This window comes from Platichthys flesus, chromosome 15, assembly GCF_949316205.1.
Source record: "Platichthys flesus chromosome 15, fPlaFle2.1, whole genome shotgun sequence".
NCBI lineage: Eukaryota > Metazoa > Chordata > Actinopteri > Pleuronectiformes > Pleuronectidae > Platichthys > Platichthys flesus.
The window spans coordinates 1,168,115-1,188,712 of record NC_084959.1 but is presented as its reverse complement, the minus strand read 5'-3'; the positions used below and the strand labels follow the sequence as shown (position 1 = coordinate 1,188,712).

General features: G+C 47.1%; 1 protein-coding gene across 2 annotated transcripts; it reads left to right on the top strand.

Annotated features, from left to right (window-relative positions):
• Positions 1-2,819: 2,819 nt before the first annotated feature.
• On the top strand, positions 2,820-18,910 carry si:dkeyp-23e4.3 (rho GTPase-activating protein 7). Of its 2 annotated transcripts, none has more exons than XM_062406644.1 (17): positions 2,820-2,979; positions 9,423-9,494; positions 9,585-9,666; positions 10,400-10,463; positions 10,944-11,455; positions 11,529-11,712; positions 12,183-12,566; positions 13,585-13,970; positions 14,066-14,242; positions 15,498-15,657; positions 15,763-15,961; positions 16,558-16,765; positions 16,868-16,982; positions 17,058-17,237; positions 17,347-17,570; positions 17,660-17,833; positions 18,252-18,910. In XM_062406644.1, exons 1-17 carry the CDS (start codon positions 2,967-2,969, stop codon positions 18,358-18,360), a joined length of 3,243 nt encoding a protein of 1,080 aa, XP_062262628.1. In that variant the 5' UTR covers positions 2,820-2,966; the 3' UTR covers positions 18,361-18,910. The 2 variants fall into 2 exon arrangements, with proteins under 2 accessions (XP_062262628.1, XP_062262627.1); XM_062406643.1 differs by having other exon boundaries at positions 14,063-14,242.
• Positions 18,911-20,598: the final 1,688 nt, after the last annotated feature.

Sequence of the window (20,598 nt, the reverse complement as noted above, 5' to 3'; positions counted from 1 at the left end):
GAATTGGGACAGACGATAGTTGCACATCTGTGAAAAAAGTGGCTGGAGAATTATAACATTTTGTTATTAATGTTTTCGTTTTTAGATTTAAGATGATTTAAAATGAAACAATGTTTATGAAGATGTTAACAAAGCAGAAGAGATTTAGTCTGTGAGCAAACACACAAACACATGAAGGGACCGTGTTCAGAGGACATAGTTCAAGAGAGCGGCCACTTCCTGTCCTGCTGCATCGGAAATACCAGACCCAGAGCCTCATAATAGACCACACACACACACACAGACACACACACACACACACACACACACATACACACACACACACATACACACACACGTCACACAAAATAAACACAATAACATACACACCCCCGAACACACACGCAAGTGGCAGTAAATATGCAGTGGGTTGAAACTTGTGAGAGTAAACACAACACATCACATCTCAACACATACTCTGTGTGACTCCCTCACACACACACACACACACACACAAAGCCTCCCATCCGCTGGCAGTATTGTTGGACTCTTCCTCCTCTGACGCCTGTGAGGCTCTTGCTCAGGAAGAGGAAACACAGTGTTGTGTAACCGTCAGTCGCAGGCGAGGCAGAGCGTCTCTGTGTGAGCGAGCCGGAGGTTTCAGTCCCGGAGCTCGAATCCTGATCCTGATCCTGATCCTGATCCTGATCCTGATCCTGATCCTGATCCTGATCAGAGGAATGAATAGATCAGAACAGGCTGGAAAGCAAATGTCGTTGGTTTAAAGTCAGTTCATGTTTCTCTGTTGCTGCAGAAAGAGGCAGAGGACACAGATATTTCTTTATTAAAGCTTCTTTATACATATCTTTATGTCACCAATGGGTCACGAGGTGGTTTTGAAACCATTACTCATGACTCTTCTTGATCCTGTGTTGGTGAAGTGGAGGCTCCTGATGGTTTTCTGAAGGTGGTGTCGTCTCCTGTCGACTCGTTTGACTTCAATCAGTCTCAGAAAGAGAAGAAACCACATCTTCACCTCTTTTCTCTCTCTCTCCTCGTCCTCCTCTTGATCTGTGACTCTTCAATCCTCCATTAGCTGTTTACACGTTCCCACTCTCTCCTCCACCTGTGAATTAATGCAGCGACCACTCTCCTCTCCTCCGAGGGAGTTATTCACATTTAAAAGCCGTAATCAAACACCTACGCCTTAAATTGAAGGTCATTAATGCTAATGGTTTACCTCTTCCCGAGCCGAGAGGAGACCACGGGCCACCGGAGCACGACGAGGACTTCATCCTCCTCGAGCTGAGTCATGCACTCCGATGTGTCGCTAATTGAATCTGAAGTGGCTCTTTCTCAAAGCCTCTCGCCACCGACAACAAACAGGGACGAGGAGGTCAGAGATCGGAGCTGGAGGGAAGCCATCACTCAGAGAGGAGAGAAGTTCATCTTGTTAATTTCCTGCGCCTCTGACTCCGAGATGCAAGAGGCCTCAGCGAGGAATATCGATCTGACCACGAGCCTGGCTCCGAGCTAAACGGACCCTGTGACTCTGAAAGGTCTCCAGCACACGTCCCCACCCGGCTGAGAGGAAGGAGGGGACACGGGTCAGATATGTGAGACACACTTTATTACACTGATGTCGTGGTTGTGCTTGGTCGGGTGTCTGGTCTCCTCATCAGAGACAGGGTGAGGAGCCCGGACCTCCAGAGGGAGCCTGGATCAGAACTGCTGCTCCTTCCAGAGGAGACAGCTGAGGTGGTTCAGGCGTCTTGTGAGGATCTATGGTCACTTGGCCTCCTGGGGACTAAGCACTGGAAGGACTACATATCCAATCAGGCCTCAAGTGGGAAGAACCGGAAAACCTGAGTGGGTTTGAGATGCCGTGCTTGACCGGCTCCCTCTACAGCCCGGCTGAGCAGGAGACGATGGATGGATGACTGGTCATGGGTTCAGTGCAGTTCTCTCCTCACAGATAGGTGTCACTGCTGAGGGAAACATCACCACACAACCAGAGAACTGCCAAGAAGAAGACGGACAGAATGGATCTGTCTCCAGCGTCCTGCAGCTTTGAGCTTCTTTGTCCTGAAAAACCAGTCGCACCATTTCACCGATGGTTTCTGAAAAACTCCTTCTGTTTGTCTCTGAAAAATAAAACCACACTCCTGGAAAAAGGAGAAGCAGAAACCAGCAGAGCAGTTCCTCCAGGAGGAACCAGAGCTTTGACTCAAACCAGTCACAGCGAGTCTCTCATAGTTTCCAGCCTCTGAGATTCTCTGGGCTCGTTCCTTGAGGTCACACAGAAGAACCTGTTTGCAGACTCTGGCCTCCACCACCAGAGGAAATGACTTCCTCTCCGGAGCGTGGCTCTGTGCACAAGGACCTGAGTGTGGAGCATGAACTGAGCTTCAGGAGGAAACAGAGAAGCACAGAGGCTGAGATGTGCTGCAGGAGAACTTTGATTTGAATCACGACTTTCACCCTGAGAGTTCCTCCAGGCGACGTGGAGCTTGTGACTCTCTGAACACAGACACTGTTCATACATGTCATGGCCTGTGGAACTGTGTGGTCAGTGTGGTTCCTCGTGAGGAGCCGTTCTCTCCTGGATCCATCTTGTCAGTGACCTTCAGCCCGTGTGGAACAACGTCACATAAATATCACGGGTCTGAACTTTCACCGCGTCACAGAACTGATTCAGTTATTTCTCCCTCGTCCAGCTCAAGTGTTTCCCTGGGGTTATTTTTAGGACCCCCCCACCCCCCCGATGGAGTGGCCGGGGCCAGAGGAAGGGGAGTGGCGGCTGGAAGGGGAAATTTTCAACAATGACTCCATTAACGCGACTCTCAGCATGAGCAGCACAACTGGACCCGGCTGCTCCACCACCTCACTGGATATCTGAGGTTTCCTTCTGGATCTTTACCTCAGACCTGAAACTCTGGAACATGGGACTCTGTTAAAGTTTCCTCTGGGACCGACTCTTCAGGAACATGTTGATCAAAAGTGAGTGTTCACAGATTCTGACGCTGATCGACACTCAGATAATGAGAATCTGATCTTTCTATTTCTGCCTGTTTGCTTTTTGATGACATTCATCTCAGAGATGATTGGTCAATTAGCTTAACGAGTTCTAATTAATGAGGAGCTGATTGAGAGCTGATGAGAAAGAATCTGTTTCCTGGTCTCCATCGAGAAGCTTCCTCTGGTGTGTCTGACTCTTCACACGATGAGATATTAAACATCGTATGTTTGTGTAGATATGAATCAGCAGATCAGAGTGAACCATGTTCCTGATGCGTTGGACTCAGAGTTTGAATCAGCGAGCACTGAGAGTTCTTTATGGTTCGAGGACCGTGGGCCTGAAAACATCACGAGAACACTTCTGAATAAAAGCTCCTCTGTGGCAGGAAGCGTAGGTTTCACTGTGAATGTGTGTGGGCGACTTTTCAAATGTGATCGAATGGAGAAAACTATCAGACGCTTAGAAAACTGCAAATGCTTCAGTTTTTAGATATTTGAGACTAAAACATCAAAGTACTTGTCTGTACGTGAAGTAAAACACGGTTATATACTGAATACTTTACTCAGATGTAACTCAGTTCACAGCAGAACAGAACAACGTAGTTAATAGATGGTTGGTTGAAGTCAAACTTTTCATTATTAAAAAAGTTATTTTATGATAACTACTTGTGTTTTGTTCTTCTACATAGATTATTAGATTTTGCGTATTTTCCCGGATGTCTTTTGAAAACCTTCAGAACAGTGGGTTTCCCCCCTGGAGACACTAAATGGAGAATTCACGCCTTAACTGCAATGCATTGTGGTCCATTTCCTGCTCAGCTCATGCAGCCGTGGGGTCTCTGTGCTTCCTCTACTGTGAAATGTGTAAACCTAAAAGTGAACCTGACGTGAGTGGGTCAGTGGTTTGAAAGTTGAAAGTGTTTGTTGTTTCACTTCATCTACAATTTACAGATATTTGTAGGAACCAGACAAACGTGTAAAGACTCTGATATGTGACGTCTCATAAATAATACGAATATTTCCGTGTATTTTTAAGTGTGACACACTCGTTTGCGTCTCAGTTAATGAGCTGCTGTTGTTTCTATCTAAACTCACAAGTGGCTCATTATTTACTCTGAAAACTTTAAACACACATTCTAATTCTTTCTTCAGGTGAGAAAACGTTTCCTGAATAATTTAAATGTGAAGAATAAAATGAAGAATCTCACCGGGTTTGTTCACTGAAGTTTTCTTAATCAAATATTAAGAAAATGTCTAATTTGTGGTCATAACCTACGTGGGCGGAGTCTACCTATACTTGACTCTGATTGGTTTTTATACTGCGTCTGACATGGACGTGTTGTCGGGGGGGGGGGTAGTAGTCTTTCTGTTTGAATGGAGAACATGAATGAAGCGTGGTTGCAGTGGTGACATCATGATGGTATAACTGGCAGCATCAGCACCTTCAGGCACAGTACATCATAGTACTACACAGTACTCCACATTATTATAGTCCTCCACAGTACTCTACAGTACTCACTTGTACAAATGCATGTGGTTCAAACATTATATCATCGGAGGTGAAGACTGCAGCTGCTTCTTCTTCTTCTTCTTCTTCTTCTTCTTCTTCTTCTTCTTCTTCTTCTACTGTTCAATCATGTCTCTACTTCCTGTGATTGGTCAGAAAGTCCAAACTAACAAAGTGTCTTCACTCTGGAACAGAACCAGGTTCAGTTTGATCCAGACCCAGAACTCCTCTTCTGCTCTGAGGAACCGTCCACACCTGATGTTCAGGTTCACACTGAACTGAAGAGTCTGAAGCTCTGAACCGAACCAGGTGTGAAACTAGGATCAAGCATCAATCTCAGAACATGTGCTGCTTTCTGAGTAGTGGCTGTTTCAGGGTGACTCAGCGGACTCGGACCAGATCGGGGTCTTCTCTGAAAGTTCTCTCACTGATTGAATCTGGATTGAACAGGTTCTGGTGAAGTTCTCAGTAGCTGTTGGCAGGTGACGTGAAAACTTCACTGTGGATGAAAGTAAAAGAGAGAAACTTCTCTGGGTGGGATTCAGTTGGACTTGACCCGGTGACAGCTGGTTCTCTGCCCGGCAGCACGTTCTGTTACTGGGATGTGTGGGAGCTGAACTCCAGACTGTACTCAGGGACCCGTGAGCTCCAGAGAGACTGGAACCATTCTAACAAGTGAGGTCATCTGTCATTTCACCGTTTCCATTTAAATTTGTGATTTCATCCATTTCTGTGATCAGATCTCAGACGTCACGACCATGAGCTGAAACTGGACCTTTGGGATTATTTGTATTAAGGAGGTTTAATTCCCAGTCTGATGTTTTTCTGCAGGATTCTGCAAAAACTACCCGACATCTTCCCACGAATACTTTGTGCAACGATGGGACTTGAACCAAGAAAGAACTGTTGGCAAATTTGGCAGGAATCTGTAGAAGGGTCAGATCCAGGAGTCTGTTTCTGTAACACGGCAGTAAAGGGCGGATTTCTCAGAGAATCATCTTTATGATTATGAGTTTGTGAGATTGATTTCCAGATGCTGTCGCTGCCACTCGAGTCTTCATGTGGGTTTTCTTGCTGCTGTTTGACTCGTTGCTTAAACAAGTCTCTGTTCATTCTGCAGCAGAAATGAAGCCTTAGCTTCTTTGCAGCTGCCACCGAACAATATGAAGTGAGAACGGGGCTGCCGTTGCTTCTCGGCCCCGTTCTCACTTCATATTGTTCGGTGGCTGTATCAGAGCAGTTTGTTGTCGAGGCACCAGGAGGTTAATACAGGTTTCCTCTGTTAAGATTAATAATGTAATTACTTTTCCTCCTGACTGAGTAATAAAGGGTGGAGGAGGTTGATTCAATAATTGGTCACATCTGAATTTGCCCGAACACGTTCTCCTGCCCCGGCTGCTGTTGCATAATGAAGTATTGGTTTCCATGAACTTTGAATGAGAACCAGACATCGAGATGATCTGAGTTTTAATTTGTTATTTGTATGAGTTTATTAAGGGAGATTATATGTATAGAAGATTCCTGTATTATTATTATATATTATACTGGATATCATCAGAAACCTTGTAAACATGATGGTTGTATGACCTTGAGATGTGTAGTGATATGACCTTGGGGAATCTCTCAGTGACTGTGAAGATGGAGAGATGAGTGATGGCACTTCCCTGTCGGGGCTCTGATTCCACTTTTAGGATCCGTCTCTGAGCTTTTCATCGACAGAGGGGAATTTGTTTAACTCCCACACGTTCAGCTTCACTTCAGACCTCCCCTCCCTCTGGCCCTTCGTGACCGCAGACATCTTAACCTTCCCTGACTGGGCTGACGGAGGAGGTCTTCCAGAGAAGCAGGGAGACGGGAGGAGGGAGGCGTCGCTCTCCGGGCTGACAGCTGACATCCCTCTGATCTTCAGCCACACCCCCGGCGTCCTGCGAGACGCTGAGAGCAGCGAGCAGAGCGGAGGCTGCACTTTCCCCCTCATCAGCGACACAGCAGTGTGGTGAGGCGTGACCGTGCGTGAAAGCCTGCAGACACAAGTTAAATATTGGAAATTGGAGGAATAAGGCTTCTCAGACATATGGCTGAGTGAGTGTGAGCGGCTTTGGCAGATTTGGTGAGACGGACACGGCTCACAGGGTCAGACTGTAACTCAAACACACGGATAAAACACATCACATGGATAAAACATGTGTGTGAGCGAGGAGCTTCCTCACTGGTCCACACTCCCTCACTCAGTCTGACGCTCTCTAGCCCACAGGGACCGTTCTGCTGTTGAGCTGACCCTGGATCAGATAATCAGGACCGTACACTGTGAGTGGAAGAAGTTTCCTCTGTGATGAAACAGGAAGAGTGACGTCTATTTTCCCTGTAACTGCAGAAAAGCTCCCAGGAAAGATGACAGATCCGAGCCTGTGATTTGAATGGATGAGCAGTTCTGCAGTTATGAGACAAATATCACTCTTCAATACTTTACTAATAACTTCTTACCAATATTCACAAATCACAATTTGTCTCATAGGACATGACAGCTGCCCACGAGCCTTCAGGTTGAGAACTGATCATGATGATTCCAAACTCTGACCATCAACTCAATATTTTCAAGACATGTCCAGACATTTGTTTTAATGTAATTTCATGTGATTCCCTCAAAAGAATCTTTAATACTAGAAGATCCTAATTCCAGATGAGCAGGGATTCTCCAGCTCAGAGCTCAGAGTCCAGACAAACACAAGTACACAAGTACACAAACACACAAACACACAAACACACAACGGTCCAGCGAGCACGTAACCTCACAGGCCCCGGTTAGTCTCGGGCTCACGCTGTCCAGGCTTCCTGCCGACATCAGGGCGGAGCGGCTCAATCAGGCGTCCAGATCTCTTATCGGCGCCCGGAGGGAACCAGTCACAACTTCCTCAGGGACGGAGTGGTGTGGAAAGGGAAGCGAACCCAGTCGGACCCGGGAGTCGAGCTGATACCATCGCTCACGTAACGCCGAGCCCCTGGAAGTGGAGCTGGACGTCAGAGAGCAAACATCCAGCCTGAGTGTCGGGTTCATTGTTGTTTCTGCTCCGAGCGTCTCGCTCCTCACTGGACTCGTGACTCGTGAGGTAATGAGGAGGATGGTGTTGGGTTCGTTCTCCACGTTCATCCTCTGGTTTCTCAGAGAGCAGAATACGTGTGTGGTTATGTGGTCGCGGCTCCTCGAACCCGTCACAGAGAAACGAGTCACTGACCTGGAAGCTGCGTTTCAAACTGAAGCAGGACCTTCTTCCTTCATCTTATCCAGTTTGGTTTAACTAATTAATCACCAGTTTAGTATTCAGCTGCTCTGGGGTCAGTTAATCAGTCGATCAGTTCATTAGTCAACGTCACATTTTCATGATTATTATGTGATCAACAACCAACAGGACCTCCTGGTTGAGGCAGAACAAACGTCCTCCAGCGAGGTGTAGTGAATGAGGAGGAAACCATCAACCTTCCTTTAACGTTTCCCTCTGTGGTTAGAGCAGTGATCTGCGATTTGATTGGTCCCATAGCTGTGATCTCAGTTTATATTTATCAATAGAGCACGATGGGTCCTCACTCATGTTAATAATAATCACTAATAATGGTTCAGTGTTTAGGAATTAGTGAGAGAGTGGTGAGTTTGCATCACTTCTCGTTTGGGGTCAGGAGAGCAGCGTGACACGAGGCAGAGGAACCAGATACATAAACACTGAGATTCTGAGAATATAACAAACTTCAAAATGACAGAAGGGAAAGAAATAAAGAGGAACTGAGGAAAAGTAAAGAGATGAAGAACCTGAGCCTTCAAACGACCTTCAGGTTCGACCTTCAGGTTCGACCTTCAGGTTTGACCTCCGGACGCTGAGCTGGTTCCCCGGCGTCACGCTGTCGATGTGACATTTGAGATAGAAGAAGGATCAAGTGTGATTTCCGAGCGGCGGGAGAGGTTGTGTAAATCCGTGGACGTGTAGATCTCCCAGAGTCAAAGCCTGCGACGCTTCTGCTCTGCTGACATCACAACTCCCCCCCCCCCCCCCCCCCCCCCGACCTCCAGGGCCGAGTTAAAGAGCTGCCGTCACTTAAACGACTTTTCCACTTTAAAAAGTTTAACATCCAGCGGCTCCGAGCTTCTGTTGAAAATGTTTGAGGTTAATGTCCTGAACTCCGCAGGGAAACAGAAGAATATTAATAAAAGAGTTATCTGTGTGTGTGTGTGGGGGGGGGGGGGGGGGGGGGTCTGTGAGTTGAGCTGCATCACTTCAGGGCGGCTGAGATTACAGCTGCACTTTCTAAAAAGAGTTCAAACCAGAGGAGGAGTCACAGGAATCATCAAGCTGCTCTGGATCCGTACGAGAGGATGACTCTGAGAATCTGAACCAGTTTATTTTCTCCATCAGCTCAGATCTGAACTGAACCTGAATCAGTTTATTTTCTCTTTGTCTCCATCTGCTCAGATCTGAACTGAACCTGAATCAGTTTATTTTCTCTTTGTCTCCATCTGCTCAGATCTGAACTGAACCTGAATCAGTTTATTTTCTCTTTGTCTCCATCTGCTCAGATCTGAACTGAACCTGAATCAGTCTCTGTCGGCTTCACTAGTTTCTACAGCAACGAGCTCAGAGAGTGAAGGAATGCAGAGGAGATGAAGAGGAGGCAAACACCTCCTCTTCCTCGCTCTCAGCCAATTAGCACTAATTAAAACGGCCTCCTCCAAGAGGCTCAGATAATTAATAACCTGTTTGTGCCTCTGGTTTTTACTCCTCGCTGTTTTCTTCATGTGCCCAGATGCAAATGTAATTTAACTTCACAAACAGACGCCTGATGAGTGTAAATATTTGCCCTCTTGAAGCGGGCGGAGCATGAAATGATTGTGTTTGAATCTAACGCTGTTTTCCCTCCTCGCTGTTTGCAGAGATTGAAGCCAGGGAGGCCTGTGATTGGCTGCGAGCGGCCGGCTTCCCTCAGTATGTGCAATTATTCAAAGGTAAACACGAGGCGGTCGATGTGAAGATGCAGATTCAAACCACACAACGTGTCAGGCTGCGACTTATTGTGTTGTTTGTTTGTGTGTCAGACGGAAGGTTCCCCGTCGACATGGAGTGGGCGAGGAGGGATCACCGCTTCCTGGACGAGGACGCTCTGGATTCGCTCTGCAGGTAACAAGCCCCGCCTCCATAACAAACGTTGGGATTCAACTGTGAGGCCTCCGTTTGTCCTGTTGTTGTGTTGAATCACATTAGAGTGAGTACATATATAATATAAGTAACACTGTGCGTGGTTATAGAATAGAGTTGTATCTGCAGCACATGTCCAGCAGGGGGCGATGCAGCATGAGAGCACGACTAAACGACTTTAGGTTTATTACCTTTGCTGCGTCCAGCCACCAGGGGGCGATCAAGCGGATTTGACTTTACGTTTGGGAGGCGTCATGTCGTCCAGCTCTAGTAACTGAAACGTGTTGAACATCGTGTTCTTGCGCCCTCTGGTGGTCAAAGTTCTCACCAGGATTATCTCAAGTGAAAATGTTGGAAATTCTGATAAAATATTATTTGAAAAATGTCCCACTTGGAACTGTGTAAGTGGTGAGAAAATATATAATGGTAATAAATTAACCAGATTAGTTTCAGTTCTTTACAAAAACATCCTGCTCAGCTTCAAACTACACACTGAACTCTGGTGCCTTGCTCGAGGGCCTCATGGCAGTGGTCAGGTTTGACAGGGAAGTGATGCTCGCCCAGAAATCATAAAAGTTTCAATTCATCCTGAATCACATTTTTGTAGAACTCTTGATTTGCACGTTGGATTTAAATGATGAAGAGTCTGATGATGAATAAACTGTTCCACTCTCATTGACCTTCGTCACGTCTCCTCCTCCTCTTCCTCTTGCAGGAGATTAAACACTTTGAACAAGTGTGTGGAGATGAGGCTGGAGCCGCGCAGATCCAAACACAGGGTGAGTGTTCAGAGAGGAACAGGAAGTGGATCACAGCAGGAAGCTGTCAGAGCAGCGGGGGGGGGGGGGGGGGGGGGGACTGCTCGTACAACATCAGCTGATTTCCAAAGATATCGTTTAAAGATGAAATTATCTTTGAGACACATAAAAGCTTTGAGATTTACGTCATTAAAATATTAATTAGATTATTTTTTATCTATTAATTAATTTCATATGCTCAAGAAACACAAAGTGACTAAATATGAATATTAAATATTATTAACTATAGTATTTATTAACACTAAAATAAAGCATTTTAAGCTAAACTGAATGAAATGAAATAATTCAGTTTGATTCAGGAAGTTTTAAATCTTTTTGTCTCAAGTATTTAAAAATATATATTTTATGAAAATATTAAATCTTTTATTTTCTAAAACGTGAACACTTTTCTGAAATCCTCGTCTCTCTCTCTTCTTCTTCTTCTTCTTCTTCTTCTTCCAGGGAGTCGACCCTGAGGAGGAGGATTTTTGCGCCATCAGCCCGAACTGGACGTACGACAGACGGACACGCCGCTGGAGACGTCTCCACTCGTCTGTGGACGTCCTCCGTTTGACCGACGCCCCGACTCGACCCCGAGACGTGTCCCCGAGGGACGTCTGCTCTACGGACGACCAGGAGACCAGCAGGAGCTCCTCCCCCTGCTCGTCCAGCAACAAGACGCCGTCCCTGGACACGTCGTTCAGTGGACCCCCGTCCCCGAGCGGAGGATCGTCCAGCGTGAGTCTGGAGACGGACGCCGGCCGCTCAGACAAACCGCCGAGGAAGACGAGCACCAGTCTGCTGAGGAAGATGGAGAAGCTGAGGCCGAGGGGCGGGACCACCGCACCGCTGCCCCCTGCTGGTGACGGCGGGGGAAGCGACAGTGGAGGTCGGACTCGGCTCGTTATCAGTGGACCAATCCTAGACCAGAAGAGGGGGGAGGAGCCGAGGGGGGAGGGGCTTCACTGCACCAGGTGAGGACGGGACCTTTAACTAAATATCGATATCCAGTCGTCCTCTAACTTTACTTCTCCTCGCTCGCCTCAGGCTGCAGGTTCGACCCGACAGCCGGGCGTCGTCCTCGTCTCCTCACACCAGCAGCAGCAGCCAATCAGAGAGCAGCAGCACCGTCAGCACCCCCAGCCCCGTCACCCGGGTCCGGAGCAACTGCAAACGCTCCAACAGCGGTGCCGGGACCACCTGGAGTGACCAGAACCTCACGGGGACAGAGGTCAGTACAGAAGGTCAACAAGGTCAACAGGGTCAAAGGTCAAAGACAAAATACTAAAAGTTTTAAATGAAGATTTTTACAGGATTCAGTTTGATTTGATGAATAAAAACTGGTTCTGTGAAGAAACAAATATTTTACAAACAATCGTTAGCGACTAAAGTTTTAGACTTTAAAACTTTAACGTTCCTTAAACACAAACCAGAGGAAACTTCACAAGACTCCTCTGAGTTTTAAAGATTGATTTCTCTTCTCTCTGTAGCTTTTTGATTCTGTAAAAGATTCTGTAAAAGCTCAAACCAAAGAAAAGGAGAATTACTCACTTTTACAAGGTCATTGTTAAAGGTCACTGCAGCTGACGAGCGTTAATTAAACCACATTTAACTCGTGTGACTCTAAAAGCTCCTTTATTACTTTAACAGTAATATTCTTAATATTTCAGATATTAAGTCAAACCTTCCTTCCTCTGTCAGAGCTTCAGGAACCAGAGGAACACCGGCGGCGGCCATGACAGTCTGATCTTCCAGATGCCTGACGGACACAAACCCGGGACCTTCCCCACCTCCCTCGCACACAAACACGCCTCCTCCTCCTCCCCCGCCATCGACCACACCTCCGTCAACTGGAGGACCGGCAGCTTCCACGGCTACCGGCCGCGAAACATCAACCGCCACGGCACGTCCTCGCTGGCCAGCGGCCCCCGGGACCCCTCCTCTGTCCCCGGGGCCCCCGGGGCCCCCAGCCCTCTCGCCATGCTGGACCACCGGCTGAGCGTCTACGACAACGTGCCAGACGACCAGCAGGTGGCGCCGGGCGGGGGGAGCAACAGGGACGTAGAACGGGGCGGAGAGTCGGACGTGAGCACTGATACTATTTCTTACTCTATTTTTCATATTTGATGTTTTACAGAGAGAATAGGTTTATTTTTCTAATATTTTAGAATTATCCAGTCAAATGTTAGAGCTTGAACGATTTATCACATGGTCGATTAAACGTGTGCTGAGATATAAACTTTATTTTCCTTATTCAAGTTCTTTATAATTATTCATGTTTTGTTTTTATTTATGGTTATTTATGGTTAAACTGTAAAGTTTTAAAACCTCTATTACTTTTCTCTGTCATAGTCGATGAGGACGATAAAAAGGACGAACAGGAGTCGTTCATGTGTTTGTGATGTTTCATATTAAATCACAGGGAATCTGAAATTCATCTCCTCAGTGTTTTGCCGTCGACCTCTGCTGATGGTCGTCTGCTCGTCAGGGGGGGGGGGGGGGGGCAGCCTCAAGGGCGAATTCTTCATGTTCCTAAATTCTCTTTGTTCCTGAGACGACGTTAAAGACAGAAGAGGCCAGAGACACAAACGACTGCTGTGAAACTCTGACGTCTTCAGTCCGACTTCAGTTCTGTGTTCAACTAACGAGAATCAAACCAGTCCACTAGTTGTTGGCTCGAGTCCATTTCTACTCAAACAAAAGGATCAAATCCCCTGAAATGAAAACTGACATTAAACATAACACAATACTAGTCAAAGAATAAAAAGACGTTATTGTAAAAAAATGAATTTAAAGTCAGATCTGAAAAGTTTCCTCAAACTATGAGGGACACTGTGTTTTTTGAAGGAGACATTTTCTCCTTCAGGTTGATCATTTGTGTTTTTGTGGATCAACGCTCAGAAAACTTGTGTTTCTAACATTTTGTTTGGGACGTGTCAGAACTTTTATTTATTTACTTTCAAAAAACACACCAGAAGAAAGAAACACTGAGACACTTGTCTCCTTCAAGTTTCTTCAGGTTTTAATGAGAGATGTTATTTTAAGTCACTTTGTCCTCTGCGTCCTCTTCATCCTCTTCCTCCTCTTCATCCTCGTCTCTCAGGTGACTCGTCTGTTGGCGGGCGAAGACGTCTTCTCGGCTCTGGACAGCGTTTTAGAGCGAATCAACGAGCTCCAACAACTCGTCTCCTCGTGGTCGGAAGATCTATCAGAGGACGACTTTCAGAGAGGCTCCTCCTCCTCCTCCTCCTCCTCTTCATCCTCCTCCTGTTCTTCCTCTTCTTCGTCGTCTTCCTCTTCTCACACCCAGGACTCACCTGTCCACTCCTCCTCAGCCGCCTCCCCCTGCCCGTCTTTCCAGAACCACATCGACCTGGAGGTGAAGCATCCAGAGGAGGAGGAGGAGGAGGAGGAAGATGTGCAGAGATGTGAGAAGGTTCTGGTGAACGGAGAAGATCGAGAGACGAGATCCTCACCACCGAGGAGCAGGTGAGGAACCGCAGAAGGAATAAAGCAGTTAAAAGAGGAAAGAAGTCATCACCTTCATGTGTGTGTTTGTGTGTTTGTGTGTTTGTGTCCAGCAGAGTGAGTCGGCGGCTGCACTGGTCCAGCGAGCAGAGTCTGATGCCCTCGCTGACCTCCAGCCCGGGGGTGGAGAACCAGTCCGTCTCCCAGTTCCTCCAACTGCAGAAGCACTCGCTGCTCAAGCTCACCGCTCTGATGGACAAATACTCCCCGTCCAGCAAACAGGGCTGGAACTGGTGAGACGAGACCAGGATGTTCTGAGAGGAGGGGGGGGGGGGGGGGGGGGGGGGGGTTAAAAACACGGCATCAGGAGAAATAAACTGAGAGCTGAGTCCAGGTGCTTTCTTCTCACAGACTGAACTCTTCACCTCAAACCCAATCATGACAATCAATCAATCAATCAATCAGTCAGTCAGTCAGTCAATCAACCAATGAACCAGTCAGTCAGTCAGTCAATCAGTCAGTCAGTCAGTCAGTCAGTCAGTCAGTCAGTCAATCAACCAATCAACTAGTCAATCAATAAATCAATCAATCAATCAATCAATCAGTCAGTCAGTCAGTCAGTCAGTCAATCAACCAATCAACCAGTCAGTCAGTCAGTCAGTCAGTCAGTCAGTCAATCAATCAACCAATCAACCAGTCAATCAATAAATCAACCAATCAATCAATCAACCAATCAACCAATCAATCAACCAATCAATCAATCAACCAATCAACCAACCAACCAACCAATCAATCAATCAGTCAGTCAATCAATCAAATTGCATTTGTCTCTGACCAACTGGAAACTGGAGCAGGAGCTCGTTCACACCTGCCTGGTTTTAAACAAACACAATAATATAATTTAACGGTTATAAAGGTATCGTAACAATTTTATAAGAGACTTATCATAAAAAAGTCATAAAAATGTAAAAATTCATAAATCAAAAGGTATAAAATGTCTGAAAAACTAATAAAACTATAATTCAAATGGCATAAAATGAGATCAGAGTTTTCAGAATAAGTCTCCTGCACCATCGAGCAAAATTATCTTCGAGGTTTATGTTTTTATTTGATATTTAATTTACTGAGACTTTTACTTCAACACGTTTCCACACGTTCAGTTGATTCAGTTTCAGAATAGATCTAATCAAAGTAAAAGGGACACGTCTCAAACAGGAAGTCAACAACACTTCTCTGTTCAGAACCGTGAATCCAACAGAAGATCAGAAGTTCTGATGTCACTTCTTCAATCTCTTTGTTCTCCGTCCAGAGTTTCTCTGTGTTTTTGCTGCTGAGCTGATTTGAATGTTCACAGATCATCTGGGATTTATTTATATAATCAGACCTGTTCCAAAGAATCTGTATTTGGCTTCTTTCAAAAGGAAACGGCTCCAACAGCTGCCAAGTGGTTTTCTACACAACACAAATTATTAAATGTTTTCAAAATCGTTTGTGAGGATTCATCATTTCAGAACTTCTGGGTCCTAATGTTTCTGTCGCCCCCTGCAGGACCGTTCCCAAACCGCCGAGGAAGACCAAGGCGTTGGAGGTGAAAGGTCGGCGGGTGTTCGGGGTTCCTCTGCTCCTCAGCGTGCAGCAGACTGGGCAGACGCTTCCTCCCAGTATCCTCAGAGCGCTGGTCCACCTGAGGAGCAAGTGTCTGGACCAGGTAGCAGCTCCCACAGGACGCTGTAGAATCAAGATGTTGGATTGGAGATAAATACACAAACATTCAGATACAGACTGCAGCTGATCATCACCCTGATTCCCTCAGGTCGGTCTGTTCCGGAAGTCGGGGGTGAAGTCTCGTATCCAGTTCCTCCGCGAGCTGGTGGAATCGAACCCTGACGGCGTCTCCTACGATGGTCAGTCCGCCTTCGACGTGGCCGACATGGTGAAGCAGTATTTCCGAGACCTGCCTGAACCGATCTTCACCAGCAAGCTGTGCGAGTCCTTCCTCCACATCTACCAATGTGAGCTGAGGAGACAACTCTCAACTTCTAACTTCATCAAATGACGACTTTGATTCAAACATTTGATTCTTAACCCCTTATTGCCTGAATTAATTTCCAATTATATAAAGAAATTATTGTTTGTGTTTTTGGCTGTCATACAGATGCTAAATTAAGTGGAGATGGTTAATTTCAATATAGCATATACAGTAGATATAAAATTAAGGTATGAGGCAAATTAGCGACAGTAAGCATAGCCTTAATTTAACAAATTTTCCAGTCTCGTATGTAGATTATTATATTGATGCTGCCTTTGATTGAAATTAAATAACAACATATGTTTCTATAATTCATTGCTGTTCCATCATCACAGTATTTCAAATACAGCTTAATACCTCAAAATAACTTTGCTGCACAGTCCCAAGGGGCTAGTATGTATTTCCCACTCCGACCACTAGATGGCGGCAGAGTGCCTCCACTACCTTCCTTGGTATGTGTAGTATTTGCACCATCAGGCACAATCGTCACATCGGCGGCATTAAGACCAGAATGGGGTTTGAGGCAAATTTGCGACATTCGTCAACAAGGGGTTAAAGTCGTTTCCACGCTTCCTGCAGATTTCCCCAAAGACCAGCAGCTGCTGGCGGCGCAGGCGGCCATGTTGCTGCTTCCTGACGAGAACAGGGAGGCACTGATGACGCTGCTCCTCTTCCTGCGGGACGTGGTGGCGAGCGTGGACGAGAACCAGATGACTCCGACCAACATCGCCGTCTGCCTGGCGCCGTCGCTCTTCCACCTGAACACGGTGAACAGAGACGCAGCCAGGTGAGCCGAGTGAAGACCTGATGAGTCTCTGTAGAAAACCACCTTCGTCTCTCGGCCTGTTTCTCTTCCTGTCGTCCGATCAGCTGTTTGTTGTCGCCGCAGGTCGAGTCACAGGAAGTTCAGCCTCGGTCGCCCTGACCAGCGAGACCTGAGCGAGAACCTGGCGGCCACGCAGGCCCTGGCCGACATGATCACCGAGGCCCAGAGACTCCTCCAGGTCCGAACACCAACAACCTGCTTTCAAATCCCTGATTCATCCAGAGACTCAATAAATAACTTGGACCTTCTGCAGATTCCAGAGTTCTGGCCCAGTCGGTGTCAAAGTGCTGCCACAGAGGACGTCCCGTCTGAGGAGGAGAGGAGCACCCAGCGGCAGCACATCACCCAGCACCTCCTGGAGGAGGCCGGGGAGAGGAGCCCAGGCTGGGAGAGCCACGCAGCTCCGGAGCAGGTGGAGCTCTCCTTCAAGAAGGTAAAGAAGGAGGGAGATGTTTGAGTAGAAATGAAACGAGACAAGCTTGTGATGTTGAAGAGACGTTTCAGTTTTAAAATGGCCTCTTGTCTCTGTGTGTCCTCCTCAGGTGGACGACGGCTGTCCTCTGTGGATGTGGCGAGGCTCCGTGGAGGTGGAGGCTCCTCAGAAGGAGCTGCTCCACCGTCTGCTGAGGGAGCAGGAGCTGTGGGAGGGAAACCTGCTTCAGTCCTCCGTCGTCCACTCGACGTCCAAAGACACTGAAGTCTACCACTACGTCCTCCAGGGACAGGGCCTGGTCTCCCGGCCGCCTCAGGAGCATCTGCTGCTCAGGTAACAAGACGAGAACCAGGATCCACATGGTGGGAAGCTGCTGAGCTCTACTGGTCCTATATCTTCATCATCTGTGTCTTCCTCTCCAGGACGTGGCAGGCCGACCCGTCCTCCGGGCCTCTGTACCTGTCCTCTGTGTCCACCGAGCACCCGGAGGTGCAGCTGCAGGGGATTCGAGCTCACGTCCACTCCTGCCTCTACCTGCTGGAGCCGACAGGAGCCACAAAGACCCGGCTGACGCACCTCTGTCGGACCGACACCAGGTGAGTGTGGACGAATGGAGCGCTCCCTCAATCCCAATGTGAAACCAGAACCAAGCCGATCAGATGAAACAGAGAAGAAGCTCATGAAGCTTCAGATCAGAACTCAACTCCTTCAGGATCCTTCTTGTTCAGAGTCACAGCAGAAGATCGAGTCCATTGTGTGTAAACAAAGTGTCGTAGCACGAGAAAACAAATGTCGGAGCTCCGCCCACGTGAACGTTAAAGTTTCTACTTCTCTCACTGCAGCGTTTTAAAAACAGAGATATGAAGATGAAGTTTTACCTCAAACTGTATTTAAGCACAATATTTGTTGATATCTTATAAACGACCTTCACCCTCACGTCTTCTTCACGTGTTCGATCGTCTTCATCGCACCCCTTCCTCTAACCTTGAGTGTTTGTCTTGTTTCGTCCTCCAGGGGGCGCTCTAACGAGTGGCACAGCCGAGTGAGTGGACACCTCCTGGCCACGGAGCTCCTCGCCCTCAGAGACTCGTTCCGAGGACACTTCAGGGAAACGAAGATTTAAGTCAGGACGAGGACGTGGGAGGATTTTAAGGATTTTAAGGATTTTTGCACTTCCCTGGGTCACTGCGCCCTCTAGAGGTGTTCTGGTTGAACTGCAGAGAAGGTGACCTCAGAGACGACTAGCGACCAGACCATGGCATCAAACCTACGAGCAGGACCACAGACTCACAGGACGTTCACAGACGTTCCTCGGACTTCGACCGACAACCGTTCGTCTCAGACGAGCGACATCTACCTCTCGGGACTACACAACTTCCTCCGACTGTTTTACACATTGATATTTATTCTTGGAGAATCCCCCCCGTCTCCGTATTTGTACATTTGTCTTATTCCTCGCAGCACTTAAAGTTTTATTTCACGTTTAAACTCTTGAACGAAAAAGAAAACGTCTGTGTGTCGGTTTAATCCTTCGTCTTTCAGATTATTTAACTTAATGTAAATCTAAACACACATTTCTTAAATCCTGACATGTTTATTTAAGTTTCAACTTTCTGAAAATCTTATAATGTTTGAGTGTGAACTCCTTATTAAACTGTTTGTTTGTCTCTCGACCTGTTTCCTGTTTCTCTCTCTCCTCCGTCACCAAACAGATTATCACCGACTGCACTGTTGGGGGGGGGGTTAACGACCCTAACGATGTGATGGAGGCGTCTCCTTCTCTTAACATGTCTAATGTGCATGAAGCTTATTTACATATCTCACAGATTCATCTCTGAGATCACATCTTGGAAACGATGATAAAACGTAGGATTTTAAAAAAGAGGAATAATTTATGCAAATGAGAAACAACAGGAGCAGCAAAGTGCCGGCAGGCGTCTTTAATAACTCGTCTGTTCGCTCCACACGGAGCTTTAACACCGTGACTGGAGCCGGGGTGAACTCCAGGTCAAAGGTTAAAGTCAGAACAAGTGGGTTTGTGTGAAGTTCGTGGATCGTGTGTTTGAAACATGTGAAAGTCTGAGCTGCTGAAGTCACAGGAACAGGAACACTGGAGCTTTTCAGCCTGTTTTTACTTTTAGAGTCGAGCATCGCGTCACTCTGCTGCCCCCTGCTGGCTCTCGCTCTCCAGCGCCAACTCTTCAGCTCCATAAAACTCCTGAAAGAACAGAATGAGATGAGACTCAAACCTGAGATGATAAAAATAACTAAATGAACCAAAACTACGTAAAAAACCAGCGGGAGGCACCAGAGCTCCGCCCCTTCAGTGTCAGGCAGCTTCTCTGAACCACAGGCCTCCATCAGATCCAACGCCTCCACCACGACTCTCCTCCGGGACGCGAGGGAGACGGCCGGGAGGAGATCCGTGCCCCCCCCCCCCCCCCCGCTGAGGTGACCTCCCCCCTCCTGCAGCGACTGTCAAAACACCTTCAACACCAATGTTCAGCAGCAGCCGATTCAAAAAAGACCCGATGAATGTTTCATGAAGCTGCTGTGGGATTTCTTCCCTCACAGAAGGTTCTGAGATCGGCTTAAAGTGCTGAGACGATGACAGACGACCACAGAAGAGTAGATATTCATGTTTCAACCGTCAGAATGGGTCACGCACACGTTTTCAGGAGACAACGATCACCGGGCCCGAGGTGACCGTACGACTTGTGATGGTTCCTGAAGCTCTTCTATCGTATGGACGCGTTCCACTTTGAGAAGGTTTCCTCTCACCAGAGGGCGACAGAGACAGAAGCTGCAGGTAGAGAAAGAACTGTTGAGGCTGAGAGCGACTTCCTGTGAGTCCGAGTCCGGGAGGAAGTTTGAGATGAAGGAAAAACCATCAAGAGTTAAAAATCTACAAACCTTAAACTCTACATGTGATTCAAGCTTCTTACAAACTTCTGTCAACACCAACGTTCGGAGAAGAACGTCCCCACTTCCTCCCACTGTACGAAAAGTAACCAATCACGAGTCAGTCTCATCTGTCAATCATTCAGTCTCTGCAGGTCATTATATTTCATCTTATTGAAACTAAGAACGATCTGAATCGACATAAATCATTTGTTTAACCTCTACTTTGTTGTGTATAGTTTGGTCCATGTCCCGGCTGCTAACATGGAGGAGATGTGTTGGAGCCGTCATGTCGTCCATCTTGATTCAGACTCTGTTCCCGACAGTGAAGAACCACAAAGGTCTGGAGACCAGGATGGAACGTGACCTCCACTCTGAAGGAAGCACAGGGAGAATTAAACCCGACTAACTTTGACCCGAAGTGCAAACAGAGTTTTCCTGATCTGAAATTCAACGAGCT

Coding starts and splice junctions, on each gene's coding strand:
- si:dkeyp-23e4.3 (XM_062406643.1), top strand. Junction 15,658..15,762: donor GGAGCAAGTGTCTGGACCAG/GTAGCAGCTCCC, acceptor TGATTCCCTCAG/GTCGGTCTGTTCCGGAAGTC. Junction 17,834..18,251: donor CTCTGTCGGACCGACACCAG/GTGAGTGTGGAC, acceptor TTCGTCCTCCAG/GGGGCGCTCTAACGAGTGGC.